A 22,026-nucleotide genomic window follows, 5' to 3' on the forward strand; every position below is an offset into this window, starting at 1 on the left:
TGGGTGGGTGGATGGATGGGCAGATGGGCACATGGATGGATGGATGGACAGATGGTTGGATGGGTGGATGGATGGGCAGATGTCTGGATAGGTGGATGGCTGGCTGGCTGGCTGGCTGGCTGGATGGATAGATGGGTGGATAGGTGGATGGATGGATGGATGGATGGATGGATGGATGGATGGATGAGTGGGAAACTGAGTGGCTAAGAGTGTAAATGAATGGATGGGCTAGCTGCAGACCGGCTCAGGAGGAACTGCGTCTCAAAAGGAACTTTCTAAATCTCTGAAATGTAAGGCCTTGGCACCCCCCAGAGGCCAGCGTCTCTAACAACTCATGTCCCTTAAAGCCCTGAGAATCAGGTGCACAGACCTAGAGAAGGTTAGAGGTTCTGAAAAACAAAAAAATATCTAGTTCCACTGCTGGAACTTTCCCTGACTTACTCTGGGATCTTGGGAATGTTCAACCCTTCTGAGGCTCATTTCTCATCTGGAAAATTGAGCTAATCAAACCTGATGCCTGTGATGTTATGAGATTTAAACAAAATCATGTACGTAAAGTGTCTGAGAGGGTCATCTGGCACATATCAGGTGCCTACAGAATGCGATTTCCTTCCGAGGGGCAGCCCTAGGGCACGCATGCGCATGTGCATACACACACACACACACACACACACACACACACACACCAGTAAAGAAGAAGGGCACGGAGCGAGAAAACCAGACCAGATCCAGAAAGGCAGATGGGGACACACTTTAATTCTCCAGGGGTCCCATGCTCTGACAGGGCTGGCCCAGCCTCGGGGCCCGGGCGCTCAGGGAGTGGGGGACTCGGACACGGGCCCTGAGCCCTCCTGGGGCTCAATTTCCTGAGCCTGGGCCAGCTGGGCCGTGTGCTCAAAGGCAGCCTGCAGCAGGCGGGAGGCAAGGCAAGTGGTCCAGGCGACGAGATAGGCCAGGTGCCAGGAGGTGAGCGCGGCTGCGTTCTCCACCCACCAGTACAGATGCTTCAGCAGAGCCAGGAGCTCGGGCACCGCGCACTTGTCCAGCAGAGCCTGGAGGGGATAAGCGGATGGGCGGCTGGCCACCAGGAGCTCGCAGGGTGGCATCGCCCCAGTGCCTTGCCCAGTGCCCCAGGCCTGCCCTCAGCAGCCCACCTTGCTGAGCAACGAGACCACGCTGCGGCCATGGGCCCTCTGGCACAGCCTCCTGGTCAGCAGCAACAGCAGCAACACTACCGGCATCAGGCTGTGTAGACACGACAGAAGCAGCTCCCTGCAGGTGGCCGCGGACGGGCCTAGCTGCTTCCAGGCCAGGCCCGAGGCCCGCACACAGCCCAGCACGCCGGCCCACGCCGGCCACACGGGGACTGCCACCCGTGCCAGCCCGGCCCGTAGCACCCGGCCCACGGGGCTGGCTGCAAGCCCGGGGGGTGGGTGGGCCTCGGGGCTGCAGGACCCCCAGGCCTCCTGGGCCAGCCCCGACAGCCAGCGGTTGAAGAAGACAATCTTCAGGAGCAGGAAATTGTAGAGGTGGATGCGCTTCTGGACCAGCTGCGGGAGCAGGGAGAGCCAGCCCATCGTCACCCACCCGGGGCAGGGACCCTGCCTGCCCCGGGTTTTGCCGTAGGGGGTGGGGCTACCGGGCCTCCTTCCCTCGAGGCCTCAGTTTCCCCAGCAAGAATGATCCTCATCTGCCCGCCGCTAAGGACTCCACTCTCAGGTGGGGACTGTAGAAGGTGTTTCGTATTACCTTTCATTTTTTTTCCCTTGGATTTAAGTGATTATTTACAATACTCTAGACTGAAGGAAGCTGATTTATTATTATTATTATTAATTATTACATAAGGAGTGACCATCCCCCCAGCCCTCTGATCCTGCAGGATTTGAACCCTGGGCAGTTTTTTCTCCCAAGCGCCTGGGCTTTCCTGCCCACCGGTTGTCTGTTGAGCGCAGCTGGGGGGGCAGAGGGCAGCCAGGGGGTAGAGAGATGTGAGGCATAGGGGCATCACTGTCACACCATGGAGAGGGGTGAAGGAGAGGGAGGGCCCCAAGAAGATCTCCAGGCTTCTGTCCTGGGTGACAGGGTGGATATGATGTCTCCCATCCACTGGGAGAAAAGAGTGAGCTTGGGTAGGGAAAGAGTCTGTAAACGGGAAAGCTCCACCTGAGTCCTGGGGCTGAACAGCCAGTCCCTCACCAGAGCCCTAAAGCCCCCAGCCCTGAGTAACGCCAATCCCCTCTGTCTGGACCTCATGTGCCACTGTCCAGAGGACCACCTGGAGCCCTAGGGGACGATGCAGGAGCCAGCCATCTGGGGGTGGCCATGTGCCCCACCGTGGGCACTGTGGCTTAGGGATGGGGCTCCTGAGAGCTGTCAGATTACTCCAGGCAGGCGGGCAGTCACCCAGTTCTACAGGCTGGGCCAGGCCCATGGGCTCCAACAGCCCTGAGGTGGCTGTGGATGGCTGGGTGGACCCCCCCAGGGACCCCCGTCCCCCACTCACCAGCACCGAGAGCTTCACCACCAGCAGCAGAATCCCCAAGAGGCTGCATCTGACAGGAGGCACGGCCTCCATGTCTGGCCCTTCTCCCCTTCGTCCAGCTGGGAGAGGGAGGGTGACCTCACAGATACCGCAGGGTGGGGGCCAAGTTACCGTGGGGACCCAGTTGCCACAAGAGACCCCCTTTTACCTGCCTCCCGCCTCTCCAGGGCACAAAAAGCAGGGTACTTTTCTTCTATGCTCTGTCCTCTTCCCGATTGGAGGCGGCCCTGGGGACATCGACTCCATACCTGGCCCGCCCACATCCCTGGAAATCCCAAAGTATTCAAGGTCTGGGAAATAGAAATCTTGATTCCCCAAGGCCACAGGTGACACAGTATTTGGAGGCAGATGGAAAAGCTCCTTCCCATTCCCCCACCCCCGCCCTCGTCACAAAGAGGAAAAATGAGGTTGTGACTTTTCCTCTCAGACCCTCGTGATACCTGAGACTCTGCCAGAGGAGGACAGGGGAGGAAAGCTGTGCTGACCTAAAGGCCCCAGGGTTCAGGAGAGAGGCAGGGGCTGCAGGAAAGGGGACAGTTTGCTGAGCTAGCCCGCTCAGGGCAACCAGGAGGCCACAGGCTGCCCGGAGCATCCCTGGAAGTTTGCAGGAGGCTGGGATTAGGATCAAAGGCTTAGAATTCTGGGAGAACCAGAACCTCTATCCCAGCATTTCTCACATTGCTTTTCTGTCTGGGTCCCGGCAGGTGGCCCCAAGAGGCTGCGGGAGGAGGCTCTCGCGCCGTTTAGAAATGTTTTTAAAGCTCTCCCTCTGCTGGACAGGCTACCGTAGTGTGGGGCTCAGTGACTCAGCCCCTCTGTGCCCATCAGAAGGGTGGGTGCCGCCTCAGCCCTTGCACACGGCGTGATTTCAGTCCTCGCCTGCCACCTCAGCCAGGCACCTTGTGCAGGATACAACCTGCCCAGCTGGACATGGAAACCTGCCGTTATGAATCCCTGGAACACAAAGGATGACCTCTGCCCAGGGCAGTCCTGTTTGCCCCTTTGTTTCCTCTCCTGGGGCAACAGCTGAGGGCCGGAGGGTGCAGCGTGCAAAGTCTCTCCACTCTGTCCTCTGCCTTGCCTCTCCCCCTCCCACCCTCTGTGGCTGCAACATTATGGCACTGGGGGGTCACTGGGGCTTCAGAAAGGCCTCCTTCCTGTGGGGTGCCTGGGTGGCTCAGTCAGTTGAGCGTCTGACTTTGGCTCAGGTCATGATCTCACAGCTCGTGAGTTCGAGCCCCGCATCGGGCTCTGTGCTGACAGCTCAGAGCCTGGAGCCTGTTTCAGATTCTGTGTCTCCCTCTCTCTCTGACCTTCCCCCATTCATGCTCTGTCTCTCTCTGTCTCAAAAATGAATAAACGTTAAAAAAAATTTTTTTTAATTTTTTTTTTAAAAAAGAAAAGCCTCCTTGAGCTAAGTTTTGAAGGATGGGTAGGAAGTTCCCAGAGGAAGTGGGAAGGATAGTCCAGACAGAGGGAACAGTATGATTCAAACAATTTCGTCTTACTAGAGCACAAAGCGGGAGGCAGGGAAGAGCACAAGGCAAGTGGTGAGATCGGCAAGGGCCACACAGGCCACAGAATATTCTACATGACACAGTGAGAGCCATCAAAAAGCCAAGGCAGCAAGGAGGTTGCTGTGGGCTCCAAGACAGTCCCTTCAGCTCATGAGGAGGTGAGACTAGGGCAAAGGCGTCTGGGGGTGGGGGGAGGAGCTCAAACAGCTCCCAAGCTTGGTCCCCAAGTTAGATTTCAGCAAGGCCTCTCTGTGGCTCGGTGCTTGCCCAGACCACAGGAGGGGAGGGACCCAGAGGGGTCTGCAAGGCTGGAAATACAGTGACAGAGGTCAGGACCTCCCCTGACCTAGTCCCGGCCACGCAGTTACCATCGGCCAGAAAACCCAGAGTCACCTGGTCGCCTTCCTTCTTCATCTTCCTGCCCAGCCACCTCCAGAGACCAGGACCATGAATTTCGCTCACTACGGTGTCCCATGCCTGGACCAGTGCCGGGTGCACAGTAGGAATTCCACAAATATTTGTTGAATTAATGAGCAAATGAAGGAGTACCTGCGTGGAGATCCCTACCTGCTAGGCTGCGTGTAAGGGCAGCAAGAACGGCTCCATATCAACTCGGATCCTTAGGTGGGGAGCCCTCCACCACTTCCTCTTTCATTCTCAACACCCAGGTTCAAGGCCATCTTGCACTACTGTGCTGTGTAACCTTGGGCAATAACTACCTCCCCGCCCTGGCCCTGTCTGCACCTTGCAGGGTAACGGGGACGACCAGGTGGGATAGCCCAGTTATCAGTGGCCGCCGCCTTGCCCGACGCCAGGGGGCGCCATTCCTCTCCCCATGCCTCCCTGCGCGGACTCCCTTCCCCAGCTCAGGACCCAGGGCTCGAGAAGGGCCGGGAGCCCACTTTGGACTTGCTTCGTTCCTGGCGTTCGAGGTCGCTCGGGTGCTCCCCTGCGGATGCAGGACGGCAATGCGACCGCGCAGGGGCAGCAGACACCGGGGGCGCGGGCCCGGCGCACCTGCGCGCGCTGCTGAACTTGGTGGAAAGTTTTGGGTTGCTATGTTGTCCCCTGTTAGTCTGCGAGGCCGGTTTCCCTGTGACAACAACCTTGGGGCATCCTGAGGAACTCGCCCGGGGCACAGGTGCTGTCATGGCTGGGTTGTTGGAGGCGAAACCACGAGAAATAATCGTGCTTTTTTTTCTTTCTTTCATGTTCCAATGGATATTTATTTCATACCTACTTCTTTTTTTCCCCCCAGAAAGACACAACAATGATAAATATGCCTTCATACTTATTGGAATTTGTATTTTTTTGTTTTCTAAAAATGGCTTTATCAAAGCTACTTAAATGCAAATAATAATAATAATAATGAATTCAGGAGGAACCTAATCCTGGTTAAGGGACAAGATTTTGGAGTCCGTTTGAAAAGACCTCTGACGCTTAATCACAGGTCTGTGCTTCCGGCCCAAATTCCTTTATCTGTAAAACTGGGATATACTTTGTAGAATCTAGCAGGTGAGGTTGTGTGGGAAGCAGTCAATGAAACAGGGTCTGGGAAGTGCTTTGAGCAGTACCTGCCCCCACCCCCACCCCCACCAGTGCCTGGAGGCTTTGGGGTAAATGAAGTCAGCATCTGTGGATTGAAAAGTTGAAAAGTGGGGCACCTGGGTGGCTCAGTCGGTCAAGCGTCCCACTTCAGCTCAGGTCATGATCTCACGGTTCCTGAGTTCGAGCCCCGCATCGGGCTCTGTGCTGAGAGCTCAGAGCCTGGATCCTGCTTCGGATTCTGTGTCTCCCCCTCTCTCTACCCCTCCCCAGCTCACGCTCTGTGTCTGTCTCTCAATAATAAATAAACATTAAAAAAATTTTTTAAAAAAAGGAAAAGTTGACTCAAGAATTTTTTGAAGTATTGATTCATAAGCCAATAAGTGGACATATTCATTTCAACCAAACCACTTTTAGGTAATTCACTTGGAGGCCAAGGCTAAATTTTGAAATTCTAGAAAAACATGGGCAAATATACCTTAAAATTGATTCAAATTGACACCTTAAAAAAACTCTTAACATAAAAAGTAATAAAAATTTATTTTTTTTTTATTTTTTTTTCAACGTTTATTTATTTTTGGGACAGAGAGAGACAGAGCATGAACGGGGGAGGGGCAGAGAGAGAGGGAGACACAGAACCGGAAACAGGCTCCAGGCTCCGAGCCATCAGCCCAGAGCCCGACGCGGGGCTCGAACTCCCGGACCGCGAGATCGTGACCTGGCTAAAGCCAGACGCTTAACCGACTGCGCCACCCAGGCGCCCCAAAATTGTTTTATTTCTTTATTATGAGAGAGAGGAGTGGGGCTCACCTGATGGGCTCCAGCTCACAAACGGTGAGATCATGACCTGAGCCAAAGTCAGATGCTTAAAGACTGAACCAGCCGGACACTCAAAGTGTTTTTTTTAAGGACATAAAGTTGCCAAACCACGCCAGTGCTCAAAAATAGTCATCCCCCCGTAAAAGTTCTGATAAATGGACAAAATGCATAAATGCCAATAACAGATTGCAAAGACACCCCTGTGAGGTACAAAAATCAACATATGAACAGACATCAATGGGAAATATAGTTTTCACCAATTTGTTTCTTGATCAGTTTGTTTGGAACCAATATGTTTATTTTTTTTATTTATTTGAGAGAGAGAGAGAGAGAAAGAGAACACTAGCAGGGGAGGGGCAGAGAGAGAGAGAGGGAGAGAGAGTATCCCAAGCAGGCTCCACATTGTCAGTACAGAGTCCAATGCGAGGCTCGAATTCACAAACCAGGAGATCATGACCTGAGCTGAAGTTGGACGCTTAACTGACTGAGCCACCCAGGCGTCCCAAGAACCAATGTGTTTAGTGTATTTGTTTTCTGCTTGCTCACTTAGACCTCTCTCGGATATTCTCCCACCCACCCATCTTCAACCACTGCCCCTCTCCCTGCTTGCCCTTTTCTCTACTAGACCTCTTGTGTCCTAAATAAAATGTCCCTCCATCCACTGAAGGACGTTTAGGTTGTTTCCATATCTTGTCTGTTGTGAGGAATGGTGTAATGAACAAGGGGGTACAGTTATCTTTTCACGATCCTGATTTCAATTCCTCCGGCTCTATATCCAGAAGTGGGATGGCTGGATAATAAAGCAGTCCTATTTTTAATTTTCTGAGGACCTCCATACGTTTTTCATAGTAGCTGTATTCATATGCATTCCAACATGTGAGAGATAGATAGATAGATAGATACAATGGGATATTATTTGGCCTTTAAGAAGGAAAATTCCCAACAACACGGAATGGAGCTGCGGGACATTATGCTAAGTGAGGTAAGACACAGAAAGGGAAATACTGCATGATCTCACTTATACGTGGAATCTAATGAAGCCAAACTCAGAAACCGACAAAAGAATGGCGGTTGCCAGCCAGAGCCAGAGGCTGGGGTTGGGAGAGGGGGCTGGTCAAAGGGTACAAAGTTTCCATTATAAAGATGAATAAATTCTAGAGATCTAATGTACAACACAGTGAGCACAGCTAACAATAATACCTTATTGTTTACTTGACATTTCCTAAGCGGATAGATCTTAAATCTTCTCAACACACATACACCACACACAAATGGTAACTAAGTAGAGGTGATAGATATGCTAATTTTAGCCGGACTGTGGTGACCATTTCACAATGTATATGGATATTCTTTTTTAATGTTTATTTATTTTTGAGACAGAGAGAGAGCATGAACGGGGGAGGGTCAGAGAGAGGGAGACACAGAATCTGAAGCAGGCTCCAGGCTCTGAGCTGTCAGCACAGAGCCCAACGCGGGGCTCGAACTCACGGACCGCAAGACCATGACCTGAGCCGAAGTCAGCCGCCTAACCGACTGAGCCACCCAGGCGCCCCTGTATACGGATATTCAAAACAGCAGGTTGTGCACCTTCAACATACGCGACTTTTATTAAAAGGAACAAAGGAAAATGTTCCTCGGTGCTCACTCACTCACCTCGCCGTTCAAATCACGTTGTTGCAAAAAAATTCTGTAATCATCTTACCGCCGCCTCCAGCCACTGGCCATTTGCTCCTGCCCCCCCACTCCCCACTGTCACCACCCTGGCCCAAGTGACCAATAAACTCTTTGTTGCTGAATCTGGTGCAGAGACACTGTGAGCAAAGCCAAAAGGTAGCTTTGGCCTGGGAGAAATGTTTGCGACTCACACAGCAGTCCCAGAATCAGTATCCAGAATGGACAGAACATCTAAGGAACTCCTACCAACATAAAGATAGATAAGATTAAATCAAGTGACTGTAGAACACATAGGCAAAGGCAATTCACAGCAGAGGAAACCCAAAGAGCCAATAAACGTGTGCGAAGCTGTCACCCTCCTTAGTAATCGAGGGAAACGCAAACGAAAACCACAATGAGATAACTCTCTCATGCTCGTTTGCAAAGACAAAAAAAGTCTGACAAAAATGTGTCGATGAGTCCGCGGGGGCAACCAGAGCATCAGACGTGACACGCGTCCTGACCTGGCAGTTCCGTTTGTTTCTCAGACTCAGGGGGCCACCCGTGGTAAGAAAGATGTTATCTGCCGCTGCCCGTTGCACACGCATGTGAAACCGAAGGGAGTTCACAAGACAGTAATTGCCCTTACTACACGCAGTGTGCGTTCTCTATTCGATCCATTTCACAAGGAACTGAATTGTTTTCCTTACCCCCTACTGGGCTGCAAGCCCCATTTTGTAAAGCACTCCTTCCAGAAGTATTCATTTGTGAACAAAGGAACATGTGCAAGGCTATTTGTGGCAGCAACTTTTCCCATCAATAGGGAAATGGAAATGAATTGGACGGATCTGTTTGAGAGATGACTACGCGGTGGTGACAATGAATGAGATCTGTATACACCATTGTGGAAGGGTCTCAAAAACGTAGCGTTAAGTGATGAAAAGGGGGAAGTCACAGAGTAATCACTATAAAATGATGGCATTCATATGAATTTTCTCAAACCCACTAGCAATATTATGTTGTTCCGGACATGTGTAGTAAAAATACAAAAACAAGACCCAGAAGGTCCCGCCCATTCAGGGTGGTAGCTGGGTCCCTGGGGCAGCAGAGCGGGGAGAGAGGAATTCAGAGGAAATCTCACCTTCATCTATAATGCTCTCTTTTTCTACATTCACATATTCTGAAGCAATAATGACAAAATGCTAATATTTGTTCATTCCGGGTAGCGGATACCTGAAAGTTGAGAACAAGCCAGTCACGCAGAGATCTGAAAGAAGGATGGTCCAGACCCCAAAATAGCAGTGCAAATGTCCTGAGGTAACCACGGCATGTTCCAGGAGCAGCAGAGGCTAGGACAGTGGAGTGAGGAGAAAGGTTAGGGAGGAGGATGGTAAAGAATTTGGAATTTAGGTCTTAAGCAGGAGAGTGAGCTCATCAAGTTCATACTGTGAAAACATCATTCTGGTTGGGCATATTTTGTTAGCTATCAAAACTGAGGGACGAACAAAATACATGGGGATCATTGTGCCAGTCTCTTCTTTTGTGTGTTTGGAATTTTCCATAAAAATTTTACAAACAATAATCGATACCACCTGGCTGGCTACTATGAGGAAAATGGACTGTGGGTGGGGGGCAGAGGGGAGGCAGGGAGCCCCAGTGAGGAGGCTGCACAAGGGGTCTGGCTGAGAGGGAAGGAGTAAACGGGACCAGAGTGGCAGAGGCGGAAGGGAGAGGTAATAGCATTTGCTGAAGACAGAATGTGGGATGGGGGAATAATGGCTTGGGCTTCGCCCCTGGGTGCACAGTGCTTCTGGAAGACGCGAAGGAGGAGGACAAGGAGGGGCAGGTTTGGGAGTGGGGACAAGGAAAGCCGGGTTTGGGCACGATGCCAGACAGAGGCCCGTGGCCTCCAAGGGGAGATATCAGGTACTCAGAGTCCAGAGTTCAGGGGAGAGTCAGGGCTTGGAGTCACCTCTTTGGGACTCGCTGGCGTATAAATAGTATTTAAAACCACGGGACAAAATGAGATCATCTAGAAAGTGGGTGCCGATAGAGACCAAAAAAAAAAAAAAAAAAAAGGCCCAGGACTGAGGGGTGGGGCGCTCTCCTACTTGAGAAGGAAGAGGGGAGAGAAGTGAAGAGGCAGGAAAGGAGACAGGAAACCAAAAGGAAGAGAGGTTGCTCTTTTGTCCCCACCCCCCCCCCCACCCCCCCCCCCCCCACCTGCAGACCCCATAGTTGTTCAGGCCTCCAGCTCTTGCCCTTGGGCACCTGAGCCCGCCCAGTCCACTCCCCACACTGCCTTCTGGGCGTCTTTGTGAAAATGAAGGTCTGACACTGTAACTCCTCACGGCCCATCCAGGGTTAGAGAGCCAGTCCCAGCCTGGTGGCCGGGCCCCCTGTGGCCTGGGCCCCTGCACACGTCAGCCGCACCCCTGCGGATGCTCCCGCCCATCAGACGCAGGTGCACATGTAAGCGCACGCACCTTGTATCAGCAGCCCGTCCCCCTCTCCCTCCTTTCCCCGAGTTGCGTTTCTGACACTTGTGTGCGGAAGCATCCCGACTGCCCCCCACGGCCTCATGCATGCGCACCTCCCACTCTCCCACGCCTGGCCCCCGAAAGCCGTGCCTTCCCCCAGAGCTCTTGCCCATCGGCATCGACCACCATGTCTTGTGTGTGGGCCATCTTGGCCTAACGTGGCCTCACCTTTGTCCGCTTGACCCTTTCCCGCTGCCCACTCTGGCCACAGGATGCCCCCCCCCCCCCGCCCCGTCCTCAGCCACCTGCAGCCCTTGGCCTCCGGCTTGTACATCTGTGAGGTTAGACAATAGTTTTGAAACATGAACTCCTGCTTTTCACCCCAGACTAGTTTTGGGGGGCGGTCTGGATGGTGTCCACTGCTCCAGGGGAGGGTCATTATCAGCAAAAGGCACAGGAAAGGCTTTGGAGTTCCAAAGCGTTGGACGTAAGGGGGCTTATGACAGGGAGCAAAAACAGTTGATGCGTCAGAGAAGGGCCTCCTGCCCTGAGGCTGGGACAATTTCCCAGGCTCTGGAAGGGGAGGAATGGAGTGGGCTCTGGGGAGAGAAGCCGGTCAGGCCCGGGGTCCAAGCCTGGGAGCCCCCACCAGTACCCCGCATGGCAAGTCTCATTGTCCATCACGGCCTAGGAGCCATTGCTATAGAAGCCATGTTGGTGCCCACAAACCACACAGCCCCCTCCAACAAGTGGGGTACCACCGAGTGGAGATACCGAGGGGCTGTGGGGACAGATATGCTGGCCCCCCAGGGCCTCCCCAGGTTCTGTCATGGAGCCACCCAGGCCACCCTCTGATGGTCCAACAGGACCACCTTTTTACCTAAGGGGGCATTCCTCGTGACGACATCTTTCAACCCCATAGTGCCCACCTACGTTAACCCCAGACAAAGGAGTGGCCCTGAACACCCAGTGGTGGGGGGTGGGAGGGTGCTTAGAAGGAAAAGCCTGAACACAGATACTGAGGAGACAGTGCCCAGAGCCCGAACAGGAGAAGACACCCATCTCCCCCACCCTGCTGGACCGGGGTAGAGTGGGGGCTGTTTCTGACTCACCCCTGTGACTCCGGTGCCCTGCCCAGGGCCTGATAAACATTAGGTGCACAATAAATATTTATTGGCCTAAATGAAACATGAGGCTATAGAGATGAGGCCCACGCTGTCCGATGACTGAGCCAGTCCCCACCCCCAATCTCCCCCTCCCGACTCACCTGCTAGTGACCACTCTGGGGTGACGATGTGACCCAAACTGGCCAATGGGATGAAGAACTCCCGGCCCTGGACTTCCAATAAAGCTTTTGTGATGATGAATAGTCTGAGCTGGCCTAGCGTTTTGCCCTTTCCCCTTCATCCTGTCCTGTTGGGAGGTGCAGCAGCCATGACGAGGTGACAGTCAGGAGCGCAAAGGCCTCCGTGCAAAAGGTGGCAGAGAAGGAAGATGACAAGAGCCTGGGTCGCTGATGGCATAAGTGAGCCTCTGACCCGACTGCCCAGTCTCAGCTTTCTGTAACGAGTCTCGTAAATCTCTCTGTGTTTTCGCTGCAGCTTCGCACGTGTTCTGTTCTGTCAGCTGAGCACAACGGACTCCCGACACATTCACCGGACACCGTTGGACTAAAACAGATTTGGGTTTGGATCTTGGCAGGTGACAGCTGACATCTGGGTTTCCTCCCCTACCTCCACTCCCCCAAAGCTGCTCTTGCCAAGGTCACCGTGTCAACGAAGGGAAATGACGTTATTGTAACGGACGATCCTGAAATCGCGGCTCAACACAATGAAGTGGGTTTCTTGTTCATGTTACAGTCCCGTGCAGGTGGGTGGGGGAGGTGGATTGTGCTATACACAATCATTTAGGGTCCCCGACTCCGTCGTCTGGCAGCCCCCACTCTCCTCTGGGCGCCTGGACCCTGTTCCATGGAGGATCAGATAGGAAGCGTTTATGGTCCAGGTCTGGAAATAAAGCACCTTACCGACATCTGCCTTCTATCGGCCGGAATTCAACCACACGACACGCCAACATACAAGGGAGGCTGGGGCACGTTGTCTAACTCAGGGAGAGATGGTAAGTTTGGCCACCGGTGTATGCTGTCAGGGTCTCCCTCGGCCCCCAAAGACCTCCACATCCCTATATCCAGGGCTCACTTCCGAAGCCTCATTTTACGCCACCTCTCGACACGCCTCAGTGTTGGCCATTCCTCATCTCTTTGAGACTCTTCTGTTCTTGGCATCCTTCCCAACTTCTCTGGGTTTTCTCCAGCTCTCCTAGACACTCCTCTTCCACCCTGAAGGGTTAGGGGTCCTCAGGTTCCATCCTTCTCTTCTCATTCTTTCTTATCTCTCCCTGCACATCCCACCATTATTGGCTGCCTCAATCACTGGCTATACTCGTGACCCTGAATCTGTCTCCAGCCTGTCCTGTCTCCCGAGCTCAAGACTCTGGCATTAAACATCCTCCTGGACATCTTCACGTACACCCCTCAAACTCAACAACCCCAAGCGGTTAATATCCTCTTTGCCCCCAAACCTGCTCCTCCTCCCGGGCTTCCCTGGCTGTGAATGGCACCATCATCCACCCAAAGTCTCAACTCCCAACGACTCACTTCCCCAGACCACGCGCTCTCAGTCACCAAAGCCCTGCTGCCTCGACCGCCTAAACGTCTCTGACCTTCATCCACTCCTCTTCACAGCCATGACCGCTGCCCAAGTTCATGCTACCATCACCTCCCTCCTGGACACCTGTAACAAACTCCCAAACTCCACCTGTCCAAACTCTGATCCCCAAGGGTCCTCTAGGCTAGTGCTTCTGAAACTTCAGCTGCATAGAAATCAGCTGGAGAGTTTGTTTAAAGTAGATTTCTGGGGGCGCCTTGGTGGTTCAGTCCATTAAGTGTCTGACCTGATTTCAGCTCAGGTCATGATCTCACTGCTCATGAGTTTGAGCCCCACGTCAGGCTCTGTGCTGAGAGTGTGGAGCCTGCTTGAGATTCTCTCTCCCTCTCTCTCTCTCTCTCTGTCTCCCTCTGCCCTTCCCCCACTTTCTCTTTCTCTCTCTCTCAAGATATCTTTTCTTCTTTTGTCGTTTAAATTTTTTAACGCTTATTTCTTTTTGAGAGAGGCAGAATACGAGAGGAGGAGGGGCAGAGAGAGACAGAGACACAGAATCCAAAACAGGTTCCAGGCTCCAAGCTGTCAGTACAGAGCCGACACTGAGCTTGAACCTATGAGCTGTGAGATCATGACCTGAGCCAAAGTCAAGACACTCAACCCACTGAGCCACCCAAGTGCCCTCTCTCTAAAAATAAATAAATTAAAAAAAAAAAAAAAAGTAGATTTCTGGGCCCCTCCCGGGCCCCCTCCCCCCCACCCCGCAATCCGATTCTCATTCTATTGGTGTGGAATGGGGCTCAAGAATTTGCATTTCTAAAAACCTCCCCTAAGGGGGTCCCCTGGAGCAACCAGAGCCAAAGATGCTGGAGCAGAGGATGCAAGTTTTGGGACCATACTTTGAGCAGCAAGGATCTCCGCGCTGTCCAAAACGGAGGCCACTAGCCACAGATGGCTATTTCAGTTACTAAGGCAAAATAAAACTCAAAATTCAGTTCCTCGGTAGCACTAGCCACATTTCAAATGCTCAATGCCACATGTAGCTACTGTATTGAAAAGCGTCCAGTTGGGGCGCCTGGGTGGCGCAGTCGGTTAAGCGTCCGACTTCAGCCAGGTCACGATCTCGCGGTCCGTGAGTTCGAGCCCCGCGTCAGGCTCTGGGCTGATGGCTCAGAGCCTGGAGCCTGTTTCCGATTCTGTGTCTCCCTCTCTCTCTGCCCCTCCCCCGTTCATGCTCTGTCTCTCTCTGTCCCAAAAATAAAAATAAACGTTGAAAAAAAAAAATATTTTAAAAAAAATAAAAAAAGAAAAGCGTCCAGTATACAATATTTCCATTACCACAGGAAGTTCTACAGGATGGCGTTGCCCAGGCCGTGGGGACCGTTCTAAAAATGAAGGCTGATCCTGGGCACCCCCTCCCTCTTTTTAAAAAAAATTTTTTAAGGTTTATTTATTTTTGAGAGGGGGGAGGGGCAGAGAGAGGGAGACACAGAAGCTGAAGCAGGCTCCAGGCTCTGAGCTGTCAGCACAGACCTAGGCCCCCCTCTTCCCCCTAAGATTTCAGAGGCTCTCACTTCCTAATGAAGGACATCGAGAGCCCGGAGGGCACAGAGATGCTCCTAAACGCGGATACCCTGAAAACGCTTCGGAAAGTCTGGATCTCCCCGGGCTAGAGAGAGAGGCCAAGAACTTTGAGCTCATTGGCTGGTAGCGGGGGCGGCTGCCAGCGCTTTCTTTTGATTGGGTACTTTCTCATAGAGGAAAGCCAATCATCCAGGGAGGTGGGGGCGGGGCCCGGCTGGCCGTACAGGCCCCGCCCCGAGTTCCGGCTCCAAGCACCGCGGGAGAGTCCGATTGGCGGTGAGTTCTGACCCTTTACCTGCTTAAAGACCCTTACTTAGGTCCAGGACGCCAGCTCACCGCTTAAAGAGTGGGGAGGTAGGGTCATGTCCTCCCTCCGGCCACAGGGAGCACCCCTCCCCCAAGCCCTGAACTCCAGGTGTTACAGTCTCGCCCTCTGTGTGTTCAGTGTCACCGCCTGTGAAATGGGATTGGGTGGGAGGGGTGGGAATGGGAGAAATTGCAGTGTCCCTCGGACACCAAGGCTGTGTCCCCACAGGAGGATGGCGCAGGAGGAGGGCGGGAGCCTGTCCGAAGTACGGGCCCGGGTGGGGGCATCACATGGCATCACCGACCTGGGCCACAAGCTGCACTTCTATGACCGCTGGGCTCCAGACTATGACCAGGTAAACTGGCCAGGCTCCTTCCCCTCTCTCCTCTTGCTTGCCCAGCCTCAACTTTGCTATCTCTAAAGAGGGAATAATTAGCTTTGCATCATCCCAGGGTGGCTTGTGAGAATGAGGTGAGACCCGGCAGTCCTGCCTCCTCAAGGACTGGCCCCCTCTTCGGCTCATCCACAGTAGCTCTGCCCTCTGACCAGCCCCATGTTTCCATATTGGCAGCCCCTTGAAAAATCAGGAAACAAGACCTCTCCACCCTGGGACTGCACCTGAAGGAGGTGCCAATAAGCATGCGCTCGCGCGCGCACACACACACACACACAGCTTGGCCTGTTTGATTCCTAGACCACCCTACACAGAGGTCACCCAAACACTGGGGCACGGGGTGCCGGTCAGCTCAGTACTCTGTCCCCAGGATGTGGCCGCCCTGCAGTACCGCGCCCCCCGCCTCGCAGTAGACTGCCTTACCCAAGCCCTTCCGGGCCCACCCCATGCTGCCCTGATCCTGGATGTGGCCTGTGGCACCGGCCTGGTGGCTGCTGAGGTGAGGCCTCCCCACATCCCCTGTCCTCTCTTCAACTCCCCACTCGCTCAGATTTCCTCCCACCCCTGGCCCCAGAACTCTGCCTCCCTGCTCAGACTCACCGGTCCCAAACACGTGGACTACATTTACTGCGGAGCCTGCTGCCCTCCCCAGGTGCAGGGACCCAGCTGGGAGATGGCAGGTGTGAACTGTGACTGAGTCCCCCCACCTTAGCTGCAGGCTCGGGGCTTCCTCCAGCTGCATGGGGTGGATGGGAGCCCAGGGATGCTGGAACGGGCCCGAGCCCGTGGCCTCTACCAGAATCTCAGCCTCTGCGTCCTGGGCCAGGAGCCTCTGCCCAGTTCTGAAGGTACTTCCCTTCCCACCCAGGCACCTTGACAGTGAGTGCCCTTCTCTTGTCCAGCCTCCATCCTCCTTGCTGAGCCCTTCACAAGCCCCCGCCCACACTGAGCCCCATGAACCCCCACCGGGACCCTCTCTGAGCCCCTGTGAGCCCCTCTCTCTGAGCCCTCTACCCCGTGATCTGATGTCATCCCTGTGGGTATCATGAGGCCACACCAAAGACAGACCCCACACTCCACACAGGGACCTTCGATGCGGTACTGATGGTGGGTGCCCTCAGCGATGGCCAGGTGCCCTGCAGTGCGATACCTGAGCTTCTGCGAGTTACCAAGCCAGGTGAGGAGCAGGTCCATCCAACCCCACGTGAATGCCTTCCCTCCCCCCCCCCCACCCCGCACACCCACAGACACTAACCTCCGAATGTCTCAGGCTAAGCGAGGGGCAGGGTCCTGCCCAGGGTCACACAGCCTAGCCTAGCTTCCCAGCCACCAGCTGCCACCATCAACAGACCCAGGCAAGCAGGCAGGGCAGACCGGTAGCCAGCTTGCCCTCTTATCCACTGGGCAGCTCCACTCCCCCTGGCTCTGTTTCCTCGCCTCTGAGCGGTGACAGAGCCCCTTCCCCAATGGATCGCAGTGAGCGCTGAGTGAAAAGACGTGTCTGAGGCCTTTGCTCCAGTCCTGGCACGCAGTGGGGGCTCAGTTCAGTTCCCTCGTCTTCCGGCTCCCTCACGAACTCACTGACAACTGTCAGGTGAGTCTCTTGCTCTTTCCTGGTCTCAGTTTCCTCATCTGTGAAATGGGCTGCTCAGGTGAGATGATAGACGTGAGCACTTTTTGTAACCTCCACCCGTGGGTTGACGTGCAGCTTAGGATTGTGTTTACTGTGCTCCTCCTGTGTGCCTTGTCCCGCGCTGGCCTCTGCTCTGGAGGGGGGGGGTACGCACCCTGCCCTCTGGGCTTCGATCACCAACCCACTGCACCCCAGGAAGGGGCATGGGGAAAAGGACCAGGGCACACACTCTGAGAATTCAGGGAAGAGAGGCATTTCCGGGGGACAGGCGGGGGGGGGGGGGGTTGCTGACGGCAGTGGGCACAGGAACACAGCCACAGGCCAAAACAGGTCAGGAAGACAGCCACGGGGAGTCAGAGGCAGAAAGGAGCATGGGGGACTGAGCGGGCAGATGCTGAGGCCCTGACTTGGCTGCAGGATGGGCTCAGGAAGCCCCAAAGTGGGCCTGTGGCAGCAAGGCCGCATCCTCTCCCTGTCCCCCTCGCCTCCACTGCGAGGAGCCGGGCCTGTGGCTAAGCCTGGGCAGGTCTGGGCAGGCTTCAGCCTCAGGGAGCAGGGTCTTCGATGGGGTCAGAGAGAGAGGTAGTGGTGGGGCTGAAGAGAACAGGAAATCCCCATTGGCATGACCAGCCCCACCCGCGCTTGTCAGGCCCCTGAGCTGGCTAGAGCCCCGTCTGCTGCGCCCCTGTCACAGGCTCCCCTGCTTCGGAGCCCTTCCTCTCACGGAGCCCCAGCCACCCACCCTGCAGGGCCCGTCTTCTCCTCCCCGCTTCCTCCAGGAAGCCTTCCAGACACTGGCCTCTTCTACATGTATCTGAGCCCGCACTGGGCATGCTATAGGTGTCTAGGGAACACCAGAAAGGATATGTCACTCATTCATTCAGCCGGCGCTTAATGTGGTCCTTCCTGTGAGACCCGGAAACGAGCCCCACTCTGTAAGCTGGGAAACTGCAGCTCAGAGAGGTGATGGGAGTTACCCAAGGTCCCAAGTGCTTCCTTCCCGTGCATCCAGACACACCACATCCTCCGGCAGAGGGGCTGGGTGAGCACTGAGGAGGGAGTCCCCTCTGTCCAGGGGATTAAGCCAAGAGTTCCCAGCGTAAAGGACGCGTGAGCCTGTAAGTTGGTATAGGAGGCTGAAAACGCAGAAGGGTATTCCTTGAGGCAGGAACAGTGAGCAGCAAAGGCATGGAGATAGGAAAAGGCTGGCGGGGGGGTGGGGAACCGGTGGGGGTGGTGGTGGTGGGGAGAATGTACGCCCTTGAGGGAAGAGCAGGAAAGATAACCTTTCCCGGAAGGGGTGGGCCTAGAGCCTGGAACCAGGGCTCCTGCCCCTCCCCCACTCACCTCTTCCCCCCCACCCCCGCCCCCGTCTCTCCCTAGGGGGGCTGGTGTGTCTGACCACCCGGACCAACCCGTCCAACCTTCACTACAAGGAGGCCCTGGAAGCTACCTTGGACAGGCTGGAGCAGGCCGGGGCGTGGGAACGCCTAGTGGCCTGGCCTGTGGACCAGTGGGAACTGGCCACGTCCGAGCTTGAGGTGGTGCCCAGAACTTCTGACAGCGATGGCTTCATCTCTGGCATCGTCTACCTGTACCGAAAGCAGGAGGGGGCCCAGGTGGAGGGAGTGAGGCCCGGTCCTCAGCCCCCAGCTGGCCTCTGACCCTCTCATCCAGGTCTCCTCCAGGCCCGTCCTTGGGCCTCCTCTGTTTCATCTGTAAAATGGGGCCCCTGAGCCAAGCTTGCCCATTAAATGAGTCCCAGGAGGGGTAGCAGGACTCTGGCTCTGTGAGTCTCTTCCCCAGGAAACTGACATCCGTCCCTGAGAAGGACAGAAGTGAGAAGAGATGGAACAGAGAGGGCCCCCACCCCAGGCCGCCCCTGAGCCAGCCCCGACAGGGCCACAGATGTAACTTCCTGACACCTCCCGTGGTGGGCCCTCTCACGCTAACTCGAGGACAGGAAACTCATGCCCGTGCCTCTGGCCTTGGCCAAATACCTTCACATGGCCAGGATTCAGTTTCCTCATCTCTAAAGGAGCCGGAAGGCTGAGCTCAGGGCGTGTCTGCCCGGTGAAAGGGTTCAGTGACCCCCGGGCCTTGGGGGTATGATCAGGACTAATGATAATTCCTCCACACAGGGACTGTGGGAAGGCTCGTTAGGGAGGAAGACTGAAGCCTGGCCTTCAGGACAAGCAGGATTCCGAGGGGTGGAGAAAGGCAAAAAAGACATTCTAGACCCACAGCAGGAAACAGCCTGGGCCAAGGCCAGGACGTGGGACCTGGAGGGTGAGCAGACCAACCTGGATGCCCAGGTTCTGACAGAGCTGGGACAAAGATGGATAGAGGGCAGGTGGCCCACCCCCCAGGGCTGAGTGTTCTCATGTGGCCTCCCCTCTGGGGTCCCCAGCACTTCAGCAGTGCGTTTCCTATGATCGCCTTGACCTTCCAGCAAACGAAGGGCTTGAGCGAGGTGATTCCCAAGGTGAAGGCCAGCTCTGATTTGTCACAGTTCCTCGAAACCAGGTTGTTGTTGTTTTTTTAAGTGTTCTTGTGTTGACCACCACACAGCGGTCGTACTCCTCCCTCACCCCTGCCCAGGCTTCTAGCCCTCCCCTGCCCACCTTCACGGCTGAAATCAGAAACGATATGGTCTTCCTGTGCACAGGTCCCATTTATTGTAGAAAATTATAGTAATTACCATGACAAACAGATATTAAGTTACAAAACAGAAACCAGAGAGGAGGCAGGGAAAAAAAGGTCCAGGACTTCCTGGGAACGAAGGCCAGAGAAAGACCGTCCCCCCTGCTCTTCCCAGGATGCCCAACGACCTTGGCAGGGGTGGCGAATCCAGGCGTGACTGGTCACAAGAGGCTGGGGTCCTCCTTCCTACCCAGGCCGCTGAGGCAGAGCCCTGAGGCTGCAGGGTGGGGGCAGGGAGGGGTGCAGGCAGCCTGGGCAGCCTCCGAGGTCTCCTCCCCCACCACCCAAACCAGTTTGTAGCGCCTTCACCCCTCCCCTCTAAACCCGTCTGTCAACTCTGTGTCAACTCTGCTCCACGGGCAGGTGGGGGAGCAAGGCGCCAGCCATCCTCACAGGAGTGGGCCGGGCACCCGCGGAGGCAGAGCCCAAGCAAATTCAGGGCCGTGCTCTCCTGACCGGCAGGAGCCAGCTCCCCCCTCCGCCGCCGCACCCTGTTACTTCCGCCCCCTCTCCTGTGTCCCCAGGGCCAGAGGAGGGCAGCACAGGAGTCTCTTTCTGTCCATCCATCCTTGCTGGCGGAGAGGAGGCTCTGGGTAGGTGTCCGAGGGGGCCGGAAGGGGCTGCCGGCCGGTGGCCTGGCTCAGTCCCTGCTTGTGCGGCCTGCGGCCCGTGGCAGGAACATCCCCGGGGGCACGGGCTGCGCCTTCAGTCCAGGGAGAAGCAAAGCCCGGAGACAGAGCTGAGCGGCGGCACCTTACACGTAGTTGCTGGCCGGGGCGGAGCGGGCGGCAGAGTACTTGGCCGAGTAGGGCTTGTCGGTGCGCGGTGGGCAGTTGCAGCACAGCAGGGCCCCCCCGAGGAGCAGCAGGCCCGAGGCGGCCCAGCCGACGTACAGAGAGGCACCCATCTCCCGCTTCTGGCCGGAGGCCACCAGCGGGTTGTAGAAGTCCCGGATGATGTTGTTGGCCGTCCAGGACACCGGCACCATTACCAGCAGGCCGGCCAGAATGAACACCACGCCCGCCACGATCATGGTCTTGGCCTTGGCGCTCTCGTCCTCCACACAGTTGGTGCACTTGCCGCCCACCACGGACAGCAGCACGCCCAGCACGGCCAGGATGATGCAGACGACCATGAGGGCGCGGGCCGCCTGCAGGTCCTGGGGCAGCGCCAGCAGCGAGTCGTATACCTTGCACTGCATCTGGCCGGTGCTCTGCACCACGCAGTTCATCCACAGGCCCTCCCAGATGGTCTGCGACGTGACGATGTTGCTGCCGATGAAGGCCGTCACGCGCCACATGGGCAGCGCGCAGCTCAGTATGGCGCCCAGCCAGCCCAGCACGGCCAGCGCGATGCCCATCACCTGTAGTCCCATGGAGGCCATGGCTCGGCGTCTGCCGGGGTCTAGGACCTGGAAAGCTGTGGGGATCCGGCCCCGGGGGGCTGTAGGAATCCAAGCGCTGAGGACAGACCCTCGGCGTCTAGAGGGAAGACTTTCACTGCGAGTGGGGTCGGCTCAGCTCCTTATCTCTCCAGAGTCAGAAGCACCAGCACAGCGAGTGTGACCGGACCAGTTCCTGTCTCCAGTCTGACAGGAGACTGGAGACTGGAGCAGTTATATGGCTCTTGGGGGGGGGGGGGCAGAGGGAGGGGTTTCCGTCCCTGGGGACTTCCCCTGACCAGTTTCTCTGGATTCCAGAGTCAGGGCCAACAAAGGCCCTTCAAGGCCTCAACCCTGGGCCCCTGAGTCAGGATCCTGGAGAGCCAGTCTCAGGGGAAACTGCCCTCTCCCCCCCCCCCCACCCCCGCCCCCAGGCCCTTGCTGAGGTCGATCTGGAGATAGACACTGAGTCACAGTCCACAGGCACCTGGACCCATGGGGCAGCCACGCCCAGCCAGGTTCAGGTCCCGAAGACAGGATCTCCACACCTCAGGGCTCCCTCCTTCCAGGCTTGGGTGGGCAGATGGGGTGGAGACCCTCAGGGAGGGGGTCTGAGGATAAAATCCCCACCCCAATTACTGTAGTCCTGTCCATATCTCTTCCCCACTGGCCTGATCACTACTGTTCCCATTCTCACCATCCACCCACTTGCCTCACCCGCGTTTTTGGTGTTGGCTCGACGAGGGCAGTTTGGGGAACGAGGGGCTGGGGAGCCAGGACTCCTGGGTCTGTTACTTGCTGTCCCCCC

At 55.6% G+C, this 22,026-nt stretch overlaps 3 protein-coding genes across 3 annotated transcripts; 1 reads left to right on the top strand and 2 right to left on the bottom strand.

Annotated features, from left to right (window-relative positions):
• Nucleotides 1-812: 812 nt before the first annotated feature.
• On the bottom strand, nucleotides 813-2,575 carry TMEM270 (transmembrane protein 270). Its single transcript, XM_030300134.1, has 3 exons — nucleotides 2,504-2,575; nucleotides 1,155-1,550; nucleotides 813-1,052 (listed from the first exon to the last, which is right to left on the bottom strand). Exons 1-3 carry the CDS (start codon nucleotides 2,573-2,575, stop codon nucleotides 813-815), a joined length of 708 nt encoding a protein of 235 aa, XP_030155994.1.
• A 12,462-nt stretch (nucleotides 2,576-15,037) lies between these two features.
• METTL27 (methyltransferase like 27) lies at nucleotides 15,038-18,913 on the top strand. The gene is given in 7 exon segments (XM_030301107.1): nucleotides 15,038-15,076; nucleotides 15,336-15,462; nucleotides 15,872-16,000; nucleotides 16,214-16,349; nucleotides 16,586-16,678; nucleotides 18,518-18,638; nucleotides 18,640-18,913. Coding segments are annotated over 6 exon segments (729 nt in total). The 5' UTR covers nucleotides 15,038-15,076; nucleotides 15,336-15,339; the 3' UTR covers nucleotides 18,767-18,913.
• An 882-nt stretch (nucleotides 18,914-19,795) lies between these two features.
• On the bottom strand, nucleotides 19,796-21,447 carry CLDN4 (claudin 4). The gene has a single exon (XM_030301108.2). The coding sequence runs from the start codon at nucleotides 21,219-21,221 to the stop codon at nucleotides 20,592-20,594; it is 630 nt and encodes a 209-aa protein (XP_030156968.1). The 5' UTR covers nucleotides 21,222-21,447; the 3' UTR covers nucleotides 19,796-20,591.
• Nucleotides 21,448-22,026: the final 579 nt, after the last annotated feature.

Source organism: Lynx canadensis, chromosome E3, assembly GCF_007474595.2.
Source record: "Lynx canadensis isolate LIC74 chromosome E3, mLynCan4.pri.v2, whole genome shotgun sequence".
NCBI classification, from domain to species: Eukaryota; Metazoa; Chordata; class Mammalia; order Carnivora; family Felidae; genus Lynx; species Lynx canadensis.

Coding starts and splice junctions, on each gene's coding strand:
- CLDN4 (XM_030301108.2), bottom strand. CDS start 21,221: ATGGCCTCCATGGGACTACAGGTGATGGGCATCGCGCTGGCCGTGCTG.
- TMEM270 (XM_030300134.1), bottom strand. CDS start 2,575: ATGGAGGCCGTGCCTCCTGTCAGATGCAGCCTCTTGGGGATTCTGCTG. Junction 1,551..2,503: donor TGGTGAAGCTCTCGGTGCTG/GTGAGTGGGGGA, acceptor CTGCTCCCGCAG/CTGGTCCAGAAGCGCATCCA. Junction 1,053..1,154: donor TGGTCTCGTTGCTCAGCAAG/GTGGGCTGCTGA, acceptor TATCCCCTCCAG/GCTCTGCTGGACAAGTGCGC.